Raw genomic sequence first — 24,166 nt, 5'->3', positions numbered from 1 at the left:
ATATATTAATGTTACCATCATAATAATAAAGAACTTTAACTTCAGGTCAAAAAACATGAGATCTTTTGTAGGCACTGAGCAGATCTAATGTGCTAACAATCTATGACATCACTTGTAGGGTGAACCAAAGTGTTTAAAACAAACAGCTGTGCAGAAATTGGGCAAGGGACAACCACATTAAAAAGTGAGGTTGCAGTAGATGTGAAGGCTTAACCTGCACATTTTACACCATGACAAACGTGAGCATAGCAATAAGCTACATGGTGGTCATCATCAATGTACCTTCCAATCAGAAAGTTTTGCATCAGACAAGTGTTCCTAGATGTGCTCTCCAAGCTCTTCTGCAGAAGCAAATGGGCAAGGCTGAGGACTGGAAACACAGTAGTCAGATACCAAATACTTCCATTTAAAATCAGAAGATGTCCACCACTGCTATCAGATCAGAACTGGCACTGGGACCCTGGTTCACCCATCTATAGTCTGGAGAAGTTTTACATCAGAAATGGTAATCATGGAAGAGTCACAACCAATAAGACATTCCTTCAAGGGGGAAATAAAGCCAAACCACTCACATACACACCTAAACACAAGGACTGGGTTTGATGGGAAAGGTGCAGTAGGTGCTATGGAACCTGAAATAGTTGCTTCGAACAGAAAGCAGTTTGTCTGCCAAAGTGCTGGAGAACAGTACATGGATGAATGTCTCCAGGTGACAGTAAAACATGGTGGAAGTTCCCTACAGGTTTAGGGCTGCATTTCCAGAGCACCCAACACACATTTATTTACAATTGGGGAGAGTTTCACTCTGCTCCCCACAGCACAGTGCACAAATCATCACACAAGGTTCACAGTCCCTTCTTGCCGTCAGTCCATCCGCCTCCACTATTTTTCAGGCTTTGTCCTCTTCCTCCCGTCTCTGGCCATTGAGTGGTGGTGACTGGCTCCCTTTTTAGGGTACCCGGAAGAACTCCATGTGCCCAACAAGCTTCTTCCGGCCACACTTCCAGATGTGGCGGAAGTGTGGCCAAATAAGGTCCTGGAAATGTTCATGTGCACTCTGGCTGTGGTCACAGGCCCCAACAGGGTTCAGCTCTCATATTCATGATCCGTGGCCCACTGAAAACCAAGGGGGCTGCCCTATGTCAGCCTGGGGGAGAAACTGTCCTGGAAATACTCTCTCCCCCGGTGCTTCCATGGACCGGGCAAGGACCCTGGTCATCCGCCACAATATACAGTAATTTAAATCCATCCAATGTAAACAGTAATGAATTAGAGTAACTTAAAGAAATGTAATTAACATAACATCATAAGCAAGAAGCTTCTTTTGTGTATTATCAATTTTTCTCTTCATTTTCGTGTGAACTCTTCACTTAAACTTTAAAAACAAACATACTTGGACTGCAAAACCTGTCCAGTAGCTGCAGAATTTTGGAAACATTGGAAAATTCAGCTACAGCTTCTCTCATCAAATTTTTAGTTTTCTTAAAATTAAAATATTTAATTGAACAACACTTGATAAGCTCTGAGTGAGTTACTAAGGAAACAAGCCATTAAATTTGTTCTTGTATATTAATAAAGATATGGATAAAACAAATAGCTTGCTATTTGTGCTGAAAGCTAAAGTGTTTTATATTGCACAATGAATAAAATGTGCCAGTAATATATTCTCCCATGTTCTGTTTTACCTTTTTCTTAATGTAAACTTAATTTTGGCTCATCAGCACTCCCTGTCCTTTAAGATTTCAGCCATTTATCATTCCTGATTACTGGCAGCCAGGCTTTAGCCCTTGGCACCTCCCAGGCATTCCCCTTTTACCAAATGGTCAGTCAGCCAACTGTTGCAAGTAACAATCAAACATGCTCCTCACAACCCTTCACACACTCTTGAGTGATTTTTTATACACAGCATTTCTTGCTATGGTACTTGCATTTAAAGGTAAAACTCAGAGACATTCATTCAGTCAAGAAACACAGAGACAAAGTCAAAGAGAAAGAGATAGAGAGACTGTGGAGGACAGACAGGAGGCCAGCACAACACCTCCAGGCTGCCCTAAAAAAATAACATTTTATTTAAACATGAAATGAGTGAGGAGAAAAGAATCTAAGGCTGCATTTACATGCTCTTGGACAGACGGTAAATCTGAGTTGTCAAGTCATAAATTCCACATGAATGCTCTACCAACTCAAAAATACAAGTCACACAATGTGAACAAAATAAAGCTACCCACATTGTACAAGTTGTTACATAACACTGACTTTTCACCTTAGTCAATTGTTTTAAATAAAATATATAATCTGGTCAGCCCGAAATGCCATTTATTCATCGAATTGCATTTGAAGCAAAGTGATATACATTCAATACATTTATTTAGCTGTTTATTTTCACAGAAAATGTCATTTATGTTTAATTTGCTTTTTTTTTTTTTGCAGACCATGTAACAAATTAACAGCGACCTGTTGTTTCTCCAAATAGCCCATGTGAACGCACTGAAGTTGGAAGGTGAAGCGTCACAACTCAGAGCTCTAAACAGCCAGAGAGCATGTGAATACAGTATACATGCCAGTAGACCCCACTTGGTTTGGGTTTTGCAGAGTATTGAAATAGCCACACATAGAGTGGCTATTCCACTGTATATCTTCCTGATACCAACAAACACTCTCTCTAACTCTCAAATCTTAAATGTTGCTCTGACTTCTGGTCTCTCTTTGTCTCTTTGTCAGTTTGTTTTCACCTTAAATCATCTTTCAGCTGTAAGCAGACTCCTGCAATGGCTGAAGCACCATTTATTTCCAGGTTAAGAAAGCCTGCAAACCTAACATGGACATGGGATGCTACAGGGGTGTAGTTGGGAATTACTTTAGGGTGGGGAAGGTTTGGCAAAGTACATGAATCACAGTTCCATCTATGAGTGACCCTTTGGAACTGTCATAAAATATATTTCATGGAGTTTAAATCTGAATTTTCCTCCACCCCAAATACACCTATGAGTAACTATCCACCCATTATCCAACCCGCTATATCCTAACTACAGGGTCATGGGGGTCTGCTGGAGCCAATCCCAGCCAACACAGGGCGCAAGGCAGGAAACAAACCCCGGGCAGGGCACCAGCCCACTACAGCTTGTTGGTAACTATCTGAAGTTATACTACCCTGAGACCTACGCAACCCTTTATGGCTCTTGGTGCATGTCCTTTATTGCATACATTTATATGGATTATCCTCTCTCTCACACACAACTGGTGTGAGTGCATGTGCATATTCTGTTAATTGGTGGCTCTGATGACCATGTCACACAACACAATCCTTCCAGAAATATACAATTATAGATTTTATGTGCATAATTTTACAGATTGAGGGCAGTCATAACACACTCCCATGACTAGCAGTCGGACAGTCTGACATCTCCAATGACTCAGGCCAACTAGTCTGCAACTTGCTGTAATTAAGTCAAAAGGTTTGATTTTATCTTGAGTCATAAATTCATGCTCTGTGTACTGTATGTGAGAGCTGACAACCAATGGGCGTTCAGCCTGAACTACAATGCATGCAAACAGGGGAAGGGCGTGTTTTGTACCTTGCAACCAGAAGAGAGGATTGTCTGTCTGATGTCTTGTGTTTTAAGTACCATGACAAAATTGAAGCAAAAAAATTGGGCAGAGATTGCAGGTGAACTCACCATACATAGAAAGCATTTGCATAGCACCGGCACAGTCAGGCAGTTGGCTGTGAGAAAAAGGGGAGGATTTCTAATTGGAAATGTGAACCTGTGCTTAAAAGTTGTCATGAAGTTGTGTGGTGCATCATCCCTATTAATTTCTAGTCATGTAATTTGACATGCTCAGGTAGCAAGATCAGTAACTGCAGCTGTCACGTGTGATATCCCCTTCAACTAAGTCAAGTAATGTGTAAATTAGTCCACAATAAGCAAGTGTCAGTGTATTTGTGTGAGAATGTCCTCTGAAAGACAAGACAGACCCCACTCACTATGGATCTGTAATGTAAAAATCAGCCTCAGTAAACAGATAGATCAGAAGTAATGTCACACTTGGTACCAAAAAATGTGATCTTTTATCAGAAAAATTAGCCAAGTAATGTAAGCATTTAAAGACTTCATATTTCAGCTATTTGCTGAGGTTATGAAATAAAATCAGAAACTAATGACTCAACAGCTTTTTAAAGAGTTTATATATTATTAGAAAAATATGAAAAAGAGTAGGGGCATTGGCACCAAACGCAGACTAGATAAATAGGGAAATACAAACACAGAAACTTTATCAAAATAAAAAGGTTTAATTCCAACAAAGGATGCTCTGTAATACTGTGAAGCTCCAAAGATCACAATGGCAAAAAGTCATCTAAAACACAAGGCAATCCAAGCAAAATAAGTCTCAAATCACAAATCCAGGGAATGGTCAAAACACAGCAAATGAGGGCAGAAAATCCAGATATTCACAAAAGAACAGCAGAAGACAAGAACTCACCAAAACTCCCTAGCACATTCGAAATGTCCAACAAGAACCAGGGCAGTTCCTGGCGGTGATTTGCAGGAAGCTCTTCTCCCTGGGGGACTACCCACAAAACACATAGAAAATTGCTGAGGTATTGAAACTTCAACACAAGCAATGACAAACACAAATAAATCCAATACACACAGAAAGACTAAAAATTAACAAAAAAGACTTCAAACATCAAAACGTAACATTAGCCAGTGGAGGAACCCTGGCTAAGATCATGGGTCAGGTCAGGTCAGGTCATGTAGGAGAACACGCACTGGTACAACATGTTGACACACCCAACATATGACAAAACAGCTGAGGATCCCAGCTGGAAATCCCTAAGGCAGGCATGCAGTAAAGTCCAACCCTCCAGAAATGACCATCTATCTACTGCAGCCAGGTGTTACATGAATGTCCCCTTGGCCTAGTCCAGCCACTCAGGTCCTCAGCAATGAGAATTGTGTGCGCCAGATCGCCCTCAGGGAATCGTGCCACATGGCCATATTGCTGTAACTAACACTCCCTCACAATACAGGTACTGCACCACATTTGGGACTCTGTGAGCATCTGCTTGTTCAACACAAAATCAAACCAGCAGTACTTAAGGATTCTCCAAAGAGACACAGTACAGAAGGAGTCTAGGCCTCATCTCAGGTCACTGGATATCATCCATGTCTCAAAACCATATAGCAAAACACAGAGCACCACGACTCTAAAAACTTGGACCTTCGTCCTTTTACAGAGATATCAAGAGCACCAAACACCTCTTTCCAGCGACCTTATGATCCCCATGCTCTCCCAGTCCATCTACTTACATCATAGGAAGAATCACCAGAGATTTAACTGTTGCTGCTGAGGTAAGTAAACCTCTCGACAAGGTTGACACTCTCTCCACAGACAGACACACTGCTAATAGCTGTGCCCAAGAGGTCATTATAGGCCTGGACCTTGATTTTTATTCAGTACACTCGCAAGCTCAAAAACTCAGATTCCTCACTCAGTCTCTCGAGAGCCCTAATCAAAGCCTCCATTGATTTCATAAAGATCACAGCATCGTCAACGAAGTCAAGATCAGTGAATCATTTTTCACCAACAGATGCCCCACAGTCACTGGACCTCACAACCTTACCCAACACCCAGTTCCTGCGAGCATTAAACAGGATAGGAACAAGAACACACCCCTGATGAACCCCAGAATCAACTGGGAAAAATGCAAAGGTTCTGCCTCCACTCTGCACAGCACTCACAATACCAGTGTACAGGCCAGCCATGACATTTAGCAACTTCGGGCGGATCCTGCAAAGTCTCAGGTGTTCCACAGGTTAGCCTGATCAACCGAGTCGAATGCTTTACAAAAATCGACAAAGGCTGAGTCATGACAAATTTCTCATAAGCTACTTTTTTGAATAGCAAAATGTTAGGTCCTTAAAATAATGATCACTATTCCCTTTAACTGATTTAATTGTTTACTCTCTTTAACTTTGAATACTAATAACTGTAGAAGCCATAACATTATGTGAAAATTAATAGAAACAAACTGGTTGCATGCCCACCAAAACATGGGTCCCCTATTGCATCTTATGCATTCAAGATATGCACTGGCTCCCCATGACACTGAAATGGACAGAAGTTTTAGAAAGGATCAGTGGCTAGTAGGCTGTAAGCAGCTTTGATGAGGATTGCAACAAACCAGAAATCCATTTTGTATATTTAGCACAACAACTGCATTGAATAAGAAGTAACAACAGAAACAAAATATTTTAGTAGCTAACTGTCTCTAGACTTTAATCTCTCATCAGGTTCCCTATTAATGTTGGTTCAGTTACTATAAAGTAACACAGTCCAATGAGGGCACTAATATGGATTGAATGTTAGCTAATAAATGTGAAGTCCCCAGCAATACAATCTGTTATTTGAATGCATAAATAATGGATGGTCTCTGCCTGCTGCTTAGAATGAGAAACAACAGAGGGCACTGCCACCAGGGTGAAACTATATGACTACCAGCATAGTGACCATCAATAGCTGTGAGACTTACTTTAATTTATCAGACAGGAACCATACAACAGTCAATAAAGCAATAGACCAATTTATTTGAAATCCTATATAATCTACCAGCCCAAATTATTTGAATTTTTATACATATGAGGTAACACAAAAATCAAATGTAAGTTTACTAAACATATTGGAGAAGTTCTATAAAATCCCAGGGTTAAAAATGATTTTGGATTAGAGTACAGTGTATTTTTTCTTGAAGACAGCCTTGCACACTAGCTTAGATCTGATCAGTATACTTTAAGTGTCTTAAACAGTTCACTTACATGGCAATGATAATTTTATGAAGACTTAATAGACCAAATCAAATTAAATTTCATAATCCTAATATAAAATAATAAACAAGATGTTATGAACTGGTTATGTCCATATTTTACATTAGCCTGGAGAATTAACATTATTAAAATGAATATCCTCCCAAATTTTCTTTTTTCAGTACATTGCATTACTGTGTGCTGTGTGTGTACATTGCTGTGTTACATCGCTGTGTACATTGCTATGTTAAAAAGCTACAGTAAATACAACTGTAACGTTATTCATTTAGAAAATCAAAAGGGTGTAGGTTAAAAAATAATTCTTCATAAATAAAAAAGGCACTTCTTAATTTCCAGTTTACTATCAGTTATAAATATATATCCATCCATTTTCCAACCCGCTGAATCCGAACACAGGGCCACAGGGGTCTGCTGCAGCCAATCCCAGCCAACAAGGCAGGAACCAATCCCAGGCAGGGTGCCAACCCACCGCAGGACACACACAAACACCAAGCACACACTAGGGCCAATTTAGAATTGCCAATTCACCTAGCCTGCATGTCTTTGGACTGTGGGAGGAAACCGGAGCACCCCCATGCAGACACAGGGAGAACATGCAAACTCCATGCAGGGAGGACCCGGGAAGTGAACCCGGGTCTCCTAACTGCAATTCAGCAGTGCTACCAATGCGCCACCGTGCCGCCCTTAAATATATATCTCTCTATTATAAAAAAAATCCTGGGAGGGACACGAGACGTGATCTTATTGGAAGACAATTTGACGTCTCGTGAGAGACACTTTAACGTCACGTGAGACAAGGCAGTGAGACAACATTTAAAACAAGTTCACGAACATCTAACCAAGCAGTTGTTGGAATGCTTTTGGCAGGCACACTTTATGTGCTCCCAGCTCTTAAAACAATGACAAGCGACAAGCAGAACACGCAGCTTGACAGCAACAGCAGCATGAAGCCAGGAGATGATCCATCCGCTTCTTCCTAATATGTGTTTAGCCCCGCCTCCCTTCACAACACCAGCGCCAGAGATGCAAAGCGGCAAAAGGACAGCTGCTGTACAGGTTTTGAAATGATCGATGTGCAGCACGACAAGCAGAATACACAGCTCGCCAGCAGCAACAACCAGCAGATGATCCGACTGCAGCTCCTTAGCGTGTGTTCAGTCCCCCCTTCACAATGTGAGTGGCAGAGACACAGTGGCAAAAGGACAGCTGCGTTACAGGCTTTTAAATGATCGATGTGCAGCACGACTTAAAGAACACGCAGCTCGTAAGCAGCAGCAGCAGAAAGACTGCAGATGATCCAATGGCATCTCCTTAGTGTACATTCAGCCACCCTCTTTTCACAACACGAGCAGCATTATACGTCCTGCGAGAAAGATTTAACCACGCGGTTAAAGGACAAGTATTGTTTTTACAAAAGTTTTAAAGTAAAAGTGAAAATAATGCATATGTAACAATTCCCATAAAAATAACAATCTCTTTAAATTGTATATCCGATAAACCAAACCCGGGGGTGGGCAAGTGAAGCGAGCAGGGGGCAGAGCCCCCTAGTTTATTAGAAGACAATACAATCTATTAGAAGGTGGCACAGTGGTGCAGTGGTAGCACTGCATCTTCACAGTTAGAAGACCTGAGTTGAAGTCCGGGGTGTTACCTACATTGAGCTTGCAGGTGCAGTCTAGTCTCCTCAATCAATGCAAGGACATGAAGGTTGGGAGAATTGGCATTGCTAAACTGGCCCTACTGTGAATGTGTGTGTGTGTCAAAAAACAAGGCCTGTTAAAGCCTATTGAGAAATTCCTTGTGTGATTTTGGGTTGTACAAGAAATACATTGTTGTTGTTGTTGTTAGCTGTATTAATAACTGAATTGAAATCTTGTGCTTCAGCACTAACACAGACTACATTATTATACCAATGCAGGAGACACTTCAAGCCTGAGATGTTACACCCTGAGATGACAATTGCTATATTATCACAATCTCCAAAGTAAGCAACATTTAATTTATGCAGTGCAATTGGTATTGTGACCTTTTCTGATTTGTGCATTGACAAAGTCTTTGTATTCTGTACCTTAAATGTAACTTATTTTGTTATACAGTATAAAGGTAAGAAACTTTGCTAACTTCTCTTAGCATTCCCTCAATATATTTTGATTGAGGAGGACACATCTAGAAGATGGGATACTACTCAGGATGAATTTATCCAACCCTGTATATGGCGATGTGTTTAGTAACAGCCAGTAGTCAGAGGTGGTCTCTTTCTATCAGTACAGTCTGACATGCAGTGCTGTTCTCCTTTTTATTTCAATGGTTTTTCAGTTCTAGTTAGCAAGGATAGAGACATCCTGCCCTTAGTTATATTTGTTGTTGCAACAAGCAGAATTCATCCAGTTTCTCTGGCTGGATGTGAACTTATTATATTCTGTCTTGGCTTCCCTTTAATCTGATCTTCAGATCACATGAAAGGATCCATTCACTGACAACCTAAAGACTTTTTAGGTGTAATAATAATAATAATACATTTTATGTTTTTTTTTTTTTGGGATTATTGGACTTGCAAATCATGTTTCCTTTGTTTATTTTTGATTTTCTTCTTATTCTGAAAAGCAGATTTTGGTTAACATATTGCTTTTAATTTTTAAGTGAGTCAGTTGGGTGTGTCAAGTGACCTTGATGATACTGTAGTGGTAAAGCTATAAATATGCAATGGTTTCAGTATTCACTGTTCCTTGGTGGATGAAACAATGCTCAGCATAGTGTATTTAGGTTGCTTCCAAGTAGGCCCTAATGCTAGGTCAATTTTTGTTTTCCAGACCCTTGCTTACATCCTTTACTTTTGACCTTTGTCTTATACCTGGATTTGTGCATATTAGGCCAGTTTTGACTTCCTGGTTATGATTTTGTTTCTCGCCCCCAAGCATGTGTTGTTTCCATCTTTTGGGACCTCATTTACATAACTTTGATCTGAATTATAAAATCTGGTGTATGCACTTTTTTGCTCAATTTTCCTTTATAAATTACAATTATTTTTGTAAATGTGTGTATGTGAATGTGCCCAATTGACATCCTGAAACAACCATATCTGGACTATGCTAATTAGCCTGATACTGCTGTAATCACAATGCTGCTGGTAGAACAGTCTCCTATCTGATACATCCAGATACTGCCACCTGCATTTTGCCTACATCTGAGGAATCCTATGGTATGCTCTACGTAACATTGAAACACAGGTTCAGATGTCAGCGCCTGAGCAGGTGGCCAGTATCACCTGGCACATGTAATGACATGATTTCTGCTACAATGAGTGGTGCAAAACATATTACAAACTGTGGTTTCAGCCAGTTACCTTACAAACAAGTCAACCATCACTTGCAGCATAGTGAGTAAGTCACCCTCCAACGCTGCTTTGCCTCAAAATAAATTAGTCATGGATTGACCCAGGACATCGGGGCATGGCATTTGTTGTCTCATTTTGGCATAGCAGATGATTTGTGTGTTAATCGAATGTCCCTGCTCAAAATCAGCATCATTCTTGTTAGGTGCACTTTTTGCTATGAGTACTGTCAGTTACTCCGATTATGTTAGGAAAACCAAATAGTTTTGGGAACCTAAATCAGCTCCTAAATCAGTTATCATCATTTAATAAATACTGCCGTCATTTCCCACTTTCTTGTAAAAGATATACATGAATGGGTGAGTGTTGCCCTAAGTTCACGCAATTTCTCCAGTCAAAGTTTTCATTTATAAATCCTGAGTTTTATGTGTAATGTTGTACTGTATATACATATTTCAGGCCTCTTTTTGTGCATATGCAAGTTTTATAAATCTAACAAATGGTATTTTGCTACATATAATAATAATCAAACACTTTGTTTTTCCCTTAACACTGGGGAATAATTTCTCCCTTTCCAGTTTAGCAAGCTTCATAGGAAAAACTTCCCTCTGTAGACTTTGAGGTATCCAGAGTTCCTTGTGGTTTCCATTATGGTCCTTCATATACTACTTGATCTCAAGAGCAGGTGGAGTGAACTATGGCAGTATTCTTAGCCATGTTGAATACTGTATCTGGATTTTATCTCCAACTTATTTCAGTGCTTTCAAAAGGATAGGCCACCACATAATCGAAGACACAGCTGGGAAATACACTGTTCAGTGGGATTTTTAGATAGTGAATGGAAGATACCCAATAGAAAATACACTCTATTTCACTTTATAATAAACATGGCCTTATCCAGCTCAAAAGTGTACTCATTCAGCCACCTCTCTGTGTACTTCTGTCATCCTTACCTCAGCATTCCATCACCAAGTTTCCTTGCATCGTGGCCGTCTTTTTTTCCAAACTACAGACTTCTTCTGTTGACTTCAATTAGATATTTTTCCTCTCTTCCCACTTGCTATTCACAACTGATGCTTTAGCAAATTTACTTTTTTTTCTTCAATTTCCAGACCTTCAGTCTCTTTACATACTGTTTCCTTTCTTTATTCTTCCAATTGAAAGATCTTCTACAACTAAAGGATACACATCCAGCTTCAGATATCACCTTCACATTTTTCACCATGCCCAGATTAAATCTCCACTTTTATAACTGACATTATTTTGGGATTCTAGAAGGTGCTGCACATATTTTGCATTTTTTATTTCATGAGAACATTGTTATTATTTTATATTTCTGTAGGTTGTCATTTTTGCACTGCCATGTTGACTTATGTGGTTACCAACATTTTGTGTAGTCAAGGTCATTTTGTTGTTTGTAACAACGTTTATTACCTCATGACTGCCCTAAGCTGCAACATATGATTTGATTCCTGTAGCAATATAAAAGATGTCATTACTGTAATATTGGTGTCCAGGATTCTGGATATTTTGGAAAATCTGCTTGTGGTGTTAGCACAAAGCAAACAAAAAACAACAAATTAAATAATAGTTAAGACAGGAGGCACTGATACATTCCTAAAAGGGGAACAAAAGAATCCAAGAAATAAAAAAAAGCTGGTGGAAGGTACCACAAGATATATACCAGAAGTATATTGCAGCCCGGTCCAGGTGTTGGCATTTATTTACATACCATGTAAATTCAAGTCACTGTGGAGAGAGGAGATTGCAAGATTGTAAAAGATGTTGGACATCTGCTTTTATTGTGGATCTGGGTCAGAAAAAGGATGGAATACACCCCCTTTGGAGGAATGGTGACAAGTGTTTGATTTCAGCTCAACTCTGTTTTCGGAGTGACTTTTCTTCATCTTTGTCAAGTTAAGACAGTAACTTCTGTCCAATGGAAGGAACTGCTAGATTAACAGAGTATACAACATTTAAAGGGTGCTGCAGAAATATTAATGATCAAGTATATGATTGGTCTGTTACATATTTATATATTCTCTTGTTCCTACAAGGGAAAAGCCAGAGGTAGACAGAAAATCAAAATGAGCAAAACCAAAGGGCAAGGACAAGGACAAGGATGTTGGTCTAGAGACAGAACTAAAGTTAAAGCCAGAGAAACTCAACAGTGGGACCTACTAGGAAAAAAAGCTAACAGTAACAATTTCATTGTAAGGAATATCCATCAAGGGATACTGAACCTACTGCACACAGCCATATTTATATTAGAACTATAAGTGATGTTGCTGAATCTGGCAATGGAAGGTGGCTGCATGCTAACAACTTGAGGTCAAGTTAATAAAAAAATAAGATGGTAAAGAAAAACAATACCAACACAATAAAACCAAATGTGAAAACTGTGTTCAGAATTAAATTTCCCATGTATAAAAACACACAAATAAAAGTGAACATAGACGACAGAGTATTGGGCTTTGGTATTTTGGTTATGTTAACATTTCTGGTGTTCTTTCTATGTTTTTGATAAATGATTTTTTCCCTCTTCGTTTCCTAGGGCTTTCTTTTGTTCTTGTAATTTTCCAATCATGAAAAACCCAAATAGTCTTTCATCAGAACGTTAGAACAATTGTGACGAAAATAGGCTATTCAGCTCAAGAAGTTCATTAATCTTATTCACCTAGATTTTCCATAATGACATCAGATTTAGATTTAAAGGTCCATAAAGTCCTCCTTTATACCACAATACTTCATAATTGAGGCCCATGATTCTTCGTACATAGAAAAACTTTCTAGCTTGTGTGCAAAACCTGCCCTTAACAAGTTTCCAACCATGTTGCCATGGTCTTTTTACAGAATGTATATTAATCTGTTACATCTTTTTTGTAATATAGGTACCACAACTGCACACACTACACCGGTTGATGCATCTCTAGTGTGTTATTTAACTTAAGCATAACTTTCCTTGATTTGTACTCCACACTTCATGATCTTTTTCTTCTTCTTCTTCTTTCGGCTACTTCCGTTAGGGGTTGCTACAGCGGATCATCTTCTTCCATATCTTCCTGTCCTCTGCATCTTTTTCTGTTACACCCATCACCTGCATGTCCTCTCTCGCCACATCTATACACCTTCCTCTTTTCCTCTTACCTGGCAACTCTATCCTTAACATCATTTTCCCAATATACTCAGCAACTCTCCTCTGCACATGACCAAACCAATGCAATCTCGCCTCTTTGACTCCTAACCGTCCAACTTGAGCCAAACCTCTAATGTACTCATTTCTAAAACTGTCCATGCTCTTCACACCCAGTGCAAATCTTAGCATCTTTAACTCTGCTACCTCCACCTCTGTCTCCTGCTTTCTGGTCAGTGCCATCATCTCCAACCCATATAACATAGCTGGTCTCACTACCATCCTGCAGACCTTCCGTTTCACTCTTGCTGATACCTGTCTGTCACAAATTACTCCTGACACTCTTCTCCACCCATTCCACCCTGCCTGCACTCTCTTCTTCATCTCTCTTCCGCAATCCCCATTACTCTGTACTGTTGATCCCAAGTATTCAAACTCATCCACCTTTGCCAACTCTACTCCCTGCATTCTCACCATTCCACTGACCTCCCTCTCATTTACACACATGTATTCTGTCTTGTTCCTACTGACCTTCATTCCTCTCCTCTCTACAGCATATCTCCAACTCTCAAGGGTCTCCTCAACCTGCTCCCTACTATCGCTACAGATCACAAATATCATCAGCAAACATTATAGTCCACTGGGACTTCTGTCTAATCTCGTCTGTGAACCTGTCCATCACCATTGCAAATAAGAAAGGGCCCAGAGCCGATCCCTGATGTAATCCCACCTCCAACTTGAATGCATCTGTCACTTTTACCACAGACCTCACCACTGTCACACTTCACTCGTAAATATCCTGTACAACTCTTACATACTTTTCTGCTACTCCCAAATTCCTCATACAATACCACAGCTCCTCTTGAGGCACCCTGTCATATGCTTTCTCCAGGTCCACAAAGACGCAATACAACTCCTTCTGGCCTTCTCTATACTTCTCTATCAACATCCTCAGAGCAAACATCACATCTGTGGTGTTCTTTCTTGGCATGAAACCATACTGTTGCTCACTAATCATCATCTCACTTCTTAACCTAGCTTCCACTACTCTTTCCCATAACTTCATGCTGTGGCTCCTCAATTTAATCCCCCCTGTAGTTACTACAGTCCTGCACATCCTCCTTATTCTTAAATACCGGCACCCCTCAGGCATCCTCTCACTTTCCAAGATTCCATTAAACAATCTGGTTAAAAACTCCACTGCCATCTCTCTTAAACACCTCCATGCTTTCACAGGTATGTCATCTAGACCAACAGCCTTTCCATTTTTCAGTCTCTTCATAGCTGTCTTTACTTCTTCCTTGCTAATCCATTGCACTTTCTGAGAAGTGAGAGAACATTCTCTCTCTTTCGTTTCCTTCATTCATAAACCTCTCAAAGTACTCTTTCCATCTGCTCAACACACTTTCCTTGCTTGTGAGTATGTTTCCATCTTTAACCTTAATCACCCTAACCTGTTGCACATCTTTCCCAGCTCGGTCCCTCTGTCTAGCCAATCTGTACAGGTCCTTTTCTCCCTCCTTAGTGTCCAACCTCTCATACAACTCAGCATATGCCTTTTCTTTAGCCTTCACCACCTCTCTCTTAACTTTGCGCCTTATCTCCTTGTAATCCTGTCTACTTTCTACATCTCTCTGACTATTTCACTTCTTCTTTGCAATCCCCTGCCTCTGTATACTCTCCTGTGTTTCCTCATTCCACCACCAGGATTTCTTTTCCTCCTTCGTCTGTCCAGATGTCACATCAAGCACCCTTCTTGCTGTCACCCTTACTACATCTGCTGAACTCTTCACTGCCACCCAGTGCCTGTCTAACCTCCTCCCTAAACTCAAACTTCCACCATTTGATCCTTGGCTTTGCCCTCACTCTCTTCCTCTTCTTGATCTCCAACGTCATCCTACAGACCACCATCCTATTCTGCTTAACTACACTTTCCCCTGCCACCACTTTGCAGTCTTCAATTTCCTTTAGATTCATCGCACACCCAACTTGCGGGGTATATGCACTAACAACATTCATCATCACACCTTCAATTTCCAGCTGCATAATCATACTTCATTATCATACATCATAAGTACTCCACATTTCGTGATATACAACCTAAATCCTTTTATGGCTTTCTTGATTGTTTCTCACTTTTTTGATGTAGATGAGTCCACTATAACTCACAGGTTCTTTTCTAAGAGGTACTTTCAGGTTTCTGACCACCACCACCATTGTGTATTCAAATCTATCATTTTTACTTCCTATGTGTAATACTTTACATTTACTTATATCAAATTTCACCTGCTACAAATCTGCCAAAGCCTTATGCTATCTAAATTAATTTGTAACAATCTTGCTCATTCTACATTACCCTTCCACCTAGCTTGGTATCATCTGCAAACTTAACCAGCTTTTGTATTTATAATCCTGTCCAGATCATTTACAATTGCTAAAAACAGCAATGGCCCCAGCACTGACCTCTAAGGGACACCACTTTTAACATCACCTAATTCCGGTAATGTGCCTCACACCATTAACCTTTGTTTCTTGTGCTGTAGCCAATTTTGCACCCATCTAAACACTACACTCTGATCTCCCACTTCTTTTAGTTTGATGCCCAACCTCTCATGTGGGATCTTATCAAATACCTTCTGAAAAACAAGATAAATAATATTATTTTCATCTCTCTGAATTTATGCTTTTGTTGCTTCCTCATTGAATTCCAGGACACTAGAAAAAACAGGACTTGAGAGAGAAAGGAGTACAAGAGAAGTATGTGAGGATTGTCCAGGGTATGCATGAGGGAGTGAAAACTCAGTTTAAAAGCAATGTTGTGGTAACAGACAAGATCCCAGTTAGAGTAGGTCTGCACCAGGGACCTTCTTTAAGTCCTTATCTTTTTGATCTGGTCATAAATGTGTCGAGTCAAAGGATAAAAGACCAATTCCTTTGGTCCATGGTTTTTGCTGATGACATTGTGTTGTGTAACACCAGAAAAAAAAAACATGAAGTGGAGAGGAAGTTCGAAGACTGGAGAATGTCTTTGGCAGATAGAGAACTAAAGATAAATAGAAAGAACACAGAATATATGAGGTTTAACAATGATCAGGATTCAGAAGTTGTTAGAGAGGAGGAACAGCTATTAATAAAAATGGATAAAATTAAATATCTAGGATCAGCAGTAGCCCAAGATGGATAATTAGGTGCAGATATAACCCATAGAGTCCAGTGTGGATGGAACAATTTGAAGATGGTATCAGGAGTATTGTGTGATCAAAGAATTAAGATGAAGGTTAAAGGTAAGGTTTATAAGACAGTGCTTAAACTAGCAACGATGAATGGAGCTGAGACATGGGCAGTAAAGGGAGTACAAGAGAAGAAATTAGATGTGGCAGAAATGGAAATGATGAGATATATGTGTGGAGTTACAGAATAAGAAATGCAATAGTCAGAGGCACAACAAAAGTGGCAGAGATATCTAAGAAAGTACAGGAAAGTAGGTTGGACGTGATGAGGAGAGACGATGAATATGTGAGCAAAAGAGTGATGGGAATGGAGGTTCAGAGGAAGAGAAAGAGAAGGAGGGCAAAGTAGAGATGGATGGATAAAGTAAAAGAAGATCTGGAGGAAAAGGGCTTGACTGGTGAGGAGGTGCAGGACTGAGCTGTATGGAGAAGGTTGATCACTCACATCAATCCCACAAAGAAATGGGAAAAGATGAAGAGGAAGAAGCAAAAGAAGGAAAAATACAACCTCCCTTGTCTGAACACATGTTAACTGTTTACCAACATTTTCCTAAGTAATTGCTTCAATTAATTTACTTCTGATTCACATTAAGCTTACTGGTCTATAGTTACATGCATCTGCCTGATCAACCTTTTTAAATAATAGTATAATATTTGCTATTTTACATTCCTAACAAGTTCCCCCAATTAACTAAAAAAAGTTAATGGAGTTATAGTGTTATACCTTAACATTTAGCATTGTTTTCTGTTGTTGCAAAATCAAAAAATATTGATTTTTAGTTATGGAAAAAACTATTTTTCAATTAGAAAAAAATTAAAAACTTGCAATTGTTTGAACAGATTAGTTTAATTAAATTAATGAAGTGACAGTTTCATCAGAAAAATGTCATTTAAACAGGCAGGCATAACAATGAATATCATACAATGCGCAATAAACTTTGCTAGTAACATCTAATACCGTACATTACTTGTAAGTTTCCACCCCCAAAGCCATTTGCTTTGCCACACTAAATATGGCTGCCTCAGCCTATATGCCCGTTGCCTGACGTCAAATCCCGGGTCTTTTTCAATCGACTTTATTGACACTCGTGACGAAGCTTGAGAGGAGCTGTTTGTTACTCTGCGTGACGCAAGCCTCGCGTCAACGTGTGACGCCGTGTCTCTTTGTTGGTTCAGCTGCGGCGGTGCTTGTGTTGATATTTTCTCTGCGGCTGAAAAATAAAAAAGCAGTGTGGGTTTTAAAAAATACAGAGAGAGAGAGCTATCTGAACGCTTTTTCACTCCCCGGAATCCGACCATTATATGATAATGGACTCGGACGAGGGTTACAATTATGAATTTGACGACGAGGAGGAATGTAGCGAAGACAGTGCCGAAGAGGAGCCCGAAGACGACACCCTGGAGCTCGAGGAGGTGGAGCTGGTCGATCCTGCCGAGGCCGGCGGCGAGCGGGACGTGTGTGGAGAGACGGGAGGCAGCGGTCTGGGGCCTGGCCATGAAGAAGAGGATTATCGCTTTGAAGTTTTAACTGCAGAACAGATTCTTCAGCACATGGTGGAGTGCATCAGGGAGGTCAATGAGGTCATACAGGTGAGGTGCCTATTGGCAGGACTGGCTCAGGAAAGACCGGGGATCAGTTGAGCAGTACTAGGCCACGAAGAAGTTGAGTAATCGGAGGTCTAACCGGGCGGACAGAGAGGAGCATGGGCGGAGAATGATGTCAAAATTAGCTGCTGGAAACATTTTAAAGAGTAAATTGTTCACGTTAAGTGTTTGTTAACTCTTCCTCTACGAGAGAGTAGCATTATTGCCCAGGTAGGGTGTCAGGCTGGTTGTACACTTTTGAAGCTTACTGGTTGAATGTTTTTTTGAGATACAGAGCTGATCGGACTCATAGTTCACTGACACTGGATTTTGGGAAAATGATTTTGTTTTAATAGTTGGGTTTTTTTTCCTTAGGCCTTAAAACATGGCGGAATGTATAAGTTCTGGTCACTGGTAAACGTAAAACAGTAAGTTTATTCCTCCGGCGGTTTAGCAACAGGTTGCGATGTACCTCGTTGGTACGGCTTCTGAACCATTAAAACGACTTAAAGTGTAAAACGTGCATTCCATCTGCTTAACGCCTTGTTTTTTTAGGAAAACGCTTATTTGTGGTATGCTTGATTTTCGTTACTTCAGTTGTAATTGATTCAGTTTTCACTGCCTGCTTTAAATCGTAAGTTGAAATATACGTGACAGCGAACCAGAGTGTCCAAAAATATGTTCTGTTCTTGCTCTAGTGGTATTACATGTAGAAGTTATTTAACACAATTGACAGTGTTCCACATTCAACTTTATCAGCTTTGCTTTTTTAAGATTAGCAAGAACACCTGTTTTATTTTAAGAAGTAGTTGTTCTGCAGAAACGTCTTATTAAACAGTCAGTACTTTATATATGCATAGGTGAATTCAATGTTCAATCGTTTGGATGAAGGCCATGCGAGTTTGCAAATTGTTAGCTGCACAAGTTACAAAATTTTGTACCTTTTTCAGCATCTTAGACAGGGAATGAAACAGCATTTTTTCCCACTTTAAAAGTGGCATCTTACTTGGAATAGATTTTCTTGCTAAATGGCAGATCTAAACAGTGGGGACCCAGGTGAGATTTTATCATTTGAACATGGTTGCCCTAGGACTGCAAATATAATCTAGCAATTCCCCCTTTTTTATATATTTTTTTTGTTAATTCATTCTCAGAATGATTTTGTATTTTAAGTAACACTTTAACACCATGTAGCATATCCTTATTTGTTTTGTTCAGAAGTTTCATGGTTTTATAGGCTTAAAGGACTGAAATGAAACAAAAATTGGAGCTGTAAATTTTAGAAGTAAGTGGTGATTTAGGATCTCCATCTCTGAGTATAATACACCATCCCAACTTGTTTACAATGCAAATGAAAATATAACCCATATCTAACTTAAGTATTACGACTGTAATGCATTTAGAACTGCAACATTGACTCATATTTTGAACATGTAAATGATTCAACATAAAGAGTAGAGTGTGAAGTAGTTTTGAAACTGAGAAATCAATTGAAGTTACAAGCTGTAGCACAACAAAGCACACCAAAATCTGTTCATTGAAAATATACCAAGAGAAGAGCTCTCGAAAGCAAGAGCAATGGTTGTCATACTTTGTAAGTGCTTACAGCTCAATAAAATGACCAGGTAGAAAACTATTCTAAAACTATCCACTTTATAGTACTGTCAGCGCATGCCTATTAGATTTGTGTAATGGTATAACCACTCTCTTTGCAGTGACAAAATACTTGGTAGCACATGTTCAATGAAGCTGTTTGGTGTGTTTGAAAGAAAGGTTTGTGTGGCACATTGAGTAAGGGAGTGTGTCCAGTTTTGCACAACAAACCACAGCAGCAAATTGTAGCAGCTTATCTGTAAATTGGTAACTGATTCACTATTGAGGTTTCAGCAGGAGTATAGTGACCAAGCACATTTCTTGTAGGCATTTCCATGTTATTTTTAGCTCAATATGACAAATGTTATATCATAAGAACTGGATGGAAACATTAATGAGAATTACGTTTGGCCTCATTCATTTGTGAGGCATGGGTGTTTTCTCTAAGGTTTCTTGTGACAGTCCTGTATTTACATATTTTAGGAAATGCTTCCTATTCTACAAAGCAGTGTCCTAAACAAGTGCCAAAGTCAAAGGAAGTAGTTAACTTGGTTAGAATCAGAGGTGATTCTTGATGTGGCTATGGGCTTCAACAGCAGAGGAGCACCAAGTCACGCATGTTACACCTGGTCCTAGCCAGGCTGTTTTATAGTCATGGTTTATTGTCACATTGTTGTGTTATTTCGGCCTGATTATAGCCACAAGCATCATAAATATTAATTTATATCTCTACATGCTATAGATAAGCTAAATAAATCTTTATTGCTGAAAAAATTGTTCCAAGGTGCTGCATCATCGATAAGTGGGTAATACTGTTCTCAACATTATAAAGTATGGCTAAGCATCTTTTCCAAAATGGTATTCTGCTTTACAGCTTCTAGACATTAGTTTTTTTCTAAGATTTTTATTTTTTTTTTAAACTTCCATCTGTCATTCAGGTGGGACCTAAAGAGCCTTGTGTTCTCTTCTGTTTTTAAAAATGATGTTCCTTTTATTTATAGTTCTTAAAAATTCTCTTATAATACGTAACTGTGGCTGTCCGTTTGTCTATCCAGGATTTTAAATCACCTGTAGCTCACAAACCATTTGACCTATTGACCTGAAATTTGGTACACATATACTATGTGACATCTACTATCCTCATGTGGGGTGATAATTGACCTCCAAGGTTATTCTTACTGCCTAGATTCTTTAATCCTTGTGACTATGCTAATTGTTTGTGTTTTGAGTATTACAAATTTTGTTCTTTTCTCCCTTTATGTTCTACTTGAGTCAAGGTACTACTAAATCGCCAGTCTCTCAAAAATATGCATCAGTGGTACTTGTATGTAGATTTTCTATAGTCAATGTTGGTTGCACAGTGGTGCAAATTTTTGCCTTTCATGACCAGAGCCTGGAATTCAAATCCTGACTTGGAATATTGTCTGGAGATAGCTAAGGCTGTGCTGTGTCGTAGGAGTTCACATTGTCACATTAAATTGAAACATTGACAGTTTGACACCATTGCATCTTTTTGGTTGTTGTTGTGGTGGTTGTGGTGATGCAGGAGTTAGTTTTTTTGTCTAACATATTTCTGAATACCTATAAAATACTACTACGTGTGTTGAGTTACATCAATGTTACTCAAAGGTGATTCATTCCAGTTCATTTAAAATTCTTATAAGTTATGCCATATTGACATGAACCAAAAATTAGGTCTGTCTCATTATAGAATGGATTTGAATAAATTTCTTCTAGCTGCAAACTAGTAGTTACTAATTACTTTTACTCAGTCAAGTATGGTGTCTTGGTATGTGTTCTAGAAAAAAATGGTACTTTGTTGTATTTTAGCATGGATTGACTGTATAGCATATTTTCTTATCATGGGGTTGAGGCCAATCAACAATTTTTTTTTTTTTTTGTATATATAATAAACTTTGGCGATGTCCAGCCAGTTAGCAATGGATGATATCTTTGACCATTGGCTTAGCCCTAGAGTTACCACCTCCTACTTTCTATCTGTGGGAATTTTTGCAGGGCACTGCAATTATTTCCCACAAAGAGATTCTGTGCAGGCTAATTAATTATTCTGGATTGGCCTTGTATTTGTATGTGTGTCCTTTTGAACATAACATGCAGGCTTTATTTTCGTCTTTAATCCAGTACAGCCTGGAAAGGCCCTGGCTTTTCACAGCACTGAGAAGGTAACAAGAATTAATATGGTAAATTCAGTAGTCAACAATGAACACTTTTTAATATATAAATATACATATATTTAAAGAGAGCAAAATGGAGACAAAGTCAATCGCGTTCTGCTTTCCTGTAAATGGTGTTATAGGCTTTTTAAAAAAGCATATAAATGTTACAGGCATGTCAGTTTTTCCTCAGAAAACCTAAAGGTTATTCCTTCCTTGCTGTCACATGGAAATGGGGGAGACTAAAAGTTTCTGCAGTATCCACATCTGTGTAAGTAGCACAGTATTAAAGCATTTTTATTAAACGGTTTTGGAAGTTTCATTAGATTTACTGTTATCTACAGTGGGTATGGAAAAGAAGCACTCCCTTTGAAAATGTTCATATTTTGTTGCGTTACAGCCTTAAATGAAAACACACACACATTTTTATCAGCTTTATTTAATCAATGTAACCTATTATATCCAAGTCAAAGCCATGAGTGTTTTGGGATAGTTTTGTACCAACTTTGCACATTTACCCCCTTGTCTTTACAGAACTGTTCAAGCTCAGTCAAATTAGATAGTGACTGTTGGTGGACTGCAAATTTAAAATAATTTCATAGATTTTCAGTAGGGCTTACGTCTGTGCTCAGACTAGGCCACACAAGGACATTTAATTTTTTCACCTTTAGCCACGGTGTAGTCAATTTTACTGTGTGCTTTGGGTCATTGTCAAGTTTACAGGTGCAGATTTCTTCAAGAATTTGAGGATATTTTGCCCCATTTTTTCTTTCTACCCTGACAAGTGCCACAGTCCCTACTACAGAATAACACCCCCACAACAGGATGCTACCACCTCCATGGTTTACTGTAGATATGGTGTATTTTGGATGGCAAGCTGTTTTGGCTTTCCACCAGGTGTACTCTTTGGTGTTGAGGCAATATAGTTTGATTTTGGTCTCATCTGACAATAACACCTTTTCCACTTGGACTCTGAATCTTCAAGGTGCTTTTTGACAAAGCTCAAACAGGATTTAATGTGGCTTTTCTTGAATAGTGGCTTTTTTCTTGCAGCTTCCCCATACTAGCCAGTCTTGAGGAATGCTTGTGATATTTTTGTCATATGTCCCCAATGACCACTCTTTGCCGTAAAGTCCTGTAACTCTTTCAAAGTTGACATTGGCCTATTGGTAGCATCCCTGAGCAGTTCCTTCATTGCTTTTACATACACTTTGGAGAGACTGCTTGATCTGAGGAGGGTCCTAGTAGTACCAAACACTTTTTACTTCTTAATTATGGACTTTAGTTTACTGAGATCTTTTGAAATTGCATTGCCTCCCATAGTCAGTTGTTTGCTTTCAGATGACTACCAAGCACAGGAATGCTCCAGAAATAGCTGTTTTCAGTTCATGATCACAGCCCATTACCTTGGTGTGTAATAAAGAAAGTGATTACTTAGCACCTGATTGAGTTTGCATATATTGTTTTGGAAGGGGTGATATTTTATCGGTCAGAGATTCTTGTTTTTTTATTTATTTTTCTGTACTGTTGCTATTATATCTTTGACTTAGGTGATATAGGTTGCATCGAGTAAACACTGGAAACAAGTGTGTGTTGTGTGTAAGTTATAAGCAACGAAATTTGAATATTTTCAAGGGGGGTGATTCTTTTCTATACCCACTGTATGTAAATAATAATTTTGATATAAAGTGGTGAGTGATTATTTGCACCATTAAAGGTGCTCTGTAAGGAAGATATTGATTGACTGTTGCCCAAAGTAGGTCTGAATCTTACTGAAACCCAAGCACATCAGATTGAGACTTTGAAAATTTCTAGCCTGTTTAGTGATTCTTTGGAGAAAGATGAACTTGAAAAAGTCTCATTGGGCCAAAGGATTATATCTTGCAATTTTTACATATGCTGTGTCTACCTTCCAGTTTCCTCATTTAATTCATGCACTCCTTGAGCTGTGAGATGAAGCAATATGTCCACCCAGTGTGTTATGCAGTAACTTTGTGATAAAACGCCACCCCACAAGCATGCCCGCTCCTAGCTTATGATAAAAAAACCCTACTCCACTGTCTGAAATTACATTCTTTTTTTGCAGTAAACCCAAACTCTTCTAAAGATACAGAGAAAAAATATAAGCAAAGTTAAGCATTTTCTCTACACTTTCTAAGCACAGTTTTTATGGTGCTATATAAACAAATGCGCACATAGGAAAACACTGTTGCACTATTTACTTGTTTTCTCAGCACTTAATAAAATCCAGGGGCATATTATAAACAAACAGCTGTATTTTATAAAATATGTGA

At 39.1% G+C, this 24,166-nt stretch overlaps 1 protein-coding gene across 1 annotated transcript in view; it reads left to right on the top strand.

Annotated features, from left to right (window-relative positions):
- Positions 1 to 17,634: 17,634 nt before the first annotated feature.
- Positions 17,635 to 24,166, top strand: part of arih1 (ariadne ubiquitin-conjugating enzyme E2 binding protein homolog 1 (Drosophila)) — a 231,087-nt gene continuing 224,555 nt past the window's right edge. Inside the window, exon 1 of the mRNA XM_039773452.1 lies at positions 17,635 to 18,111. Coding sequence (XP_039629386.1) covers positions 17,824 to 18,111 — 288 coding nt within the window. The 5' untranslated portion in view covers positions 17,635 to 17,823. The remainder of the gene's footprint in view (positions 18,112 to 24,166) is intronic.

Source organism: Polypterus senegalus, chromosome 12 (genome assembly GCF_016835505.1).
Source record: "Polypterus senegalus isolate Bchr_013 chromosome 12, ASM1683550v1, whole genome shotgun sequence".
NCBI lineage: Eukaryota > Metazoa > Chordata > Cladistia > Polypteriformes > Polypteridae > Polypterus > Polypterus senegalus.
This window is presented reverse-complemented; position numbering and strand designations above follow the sequence as displayed.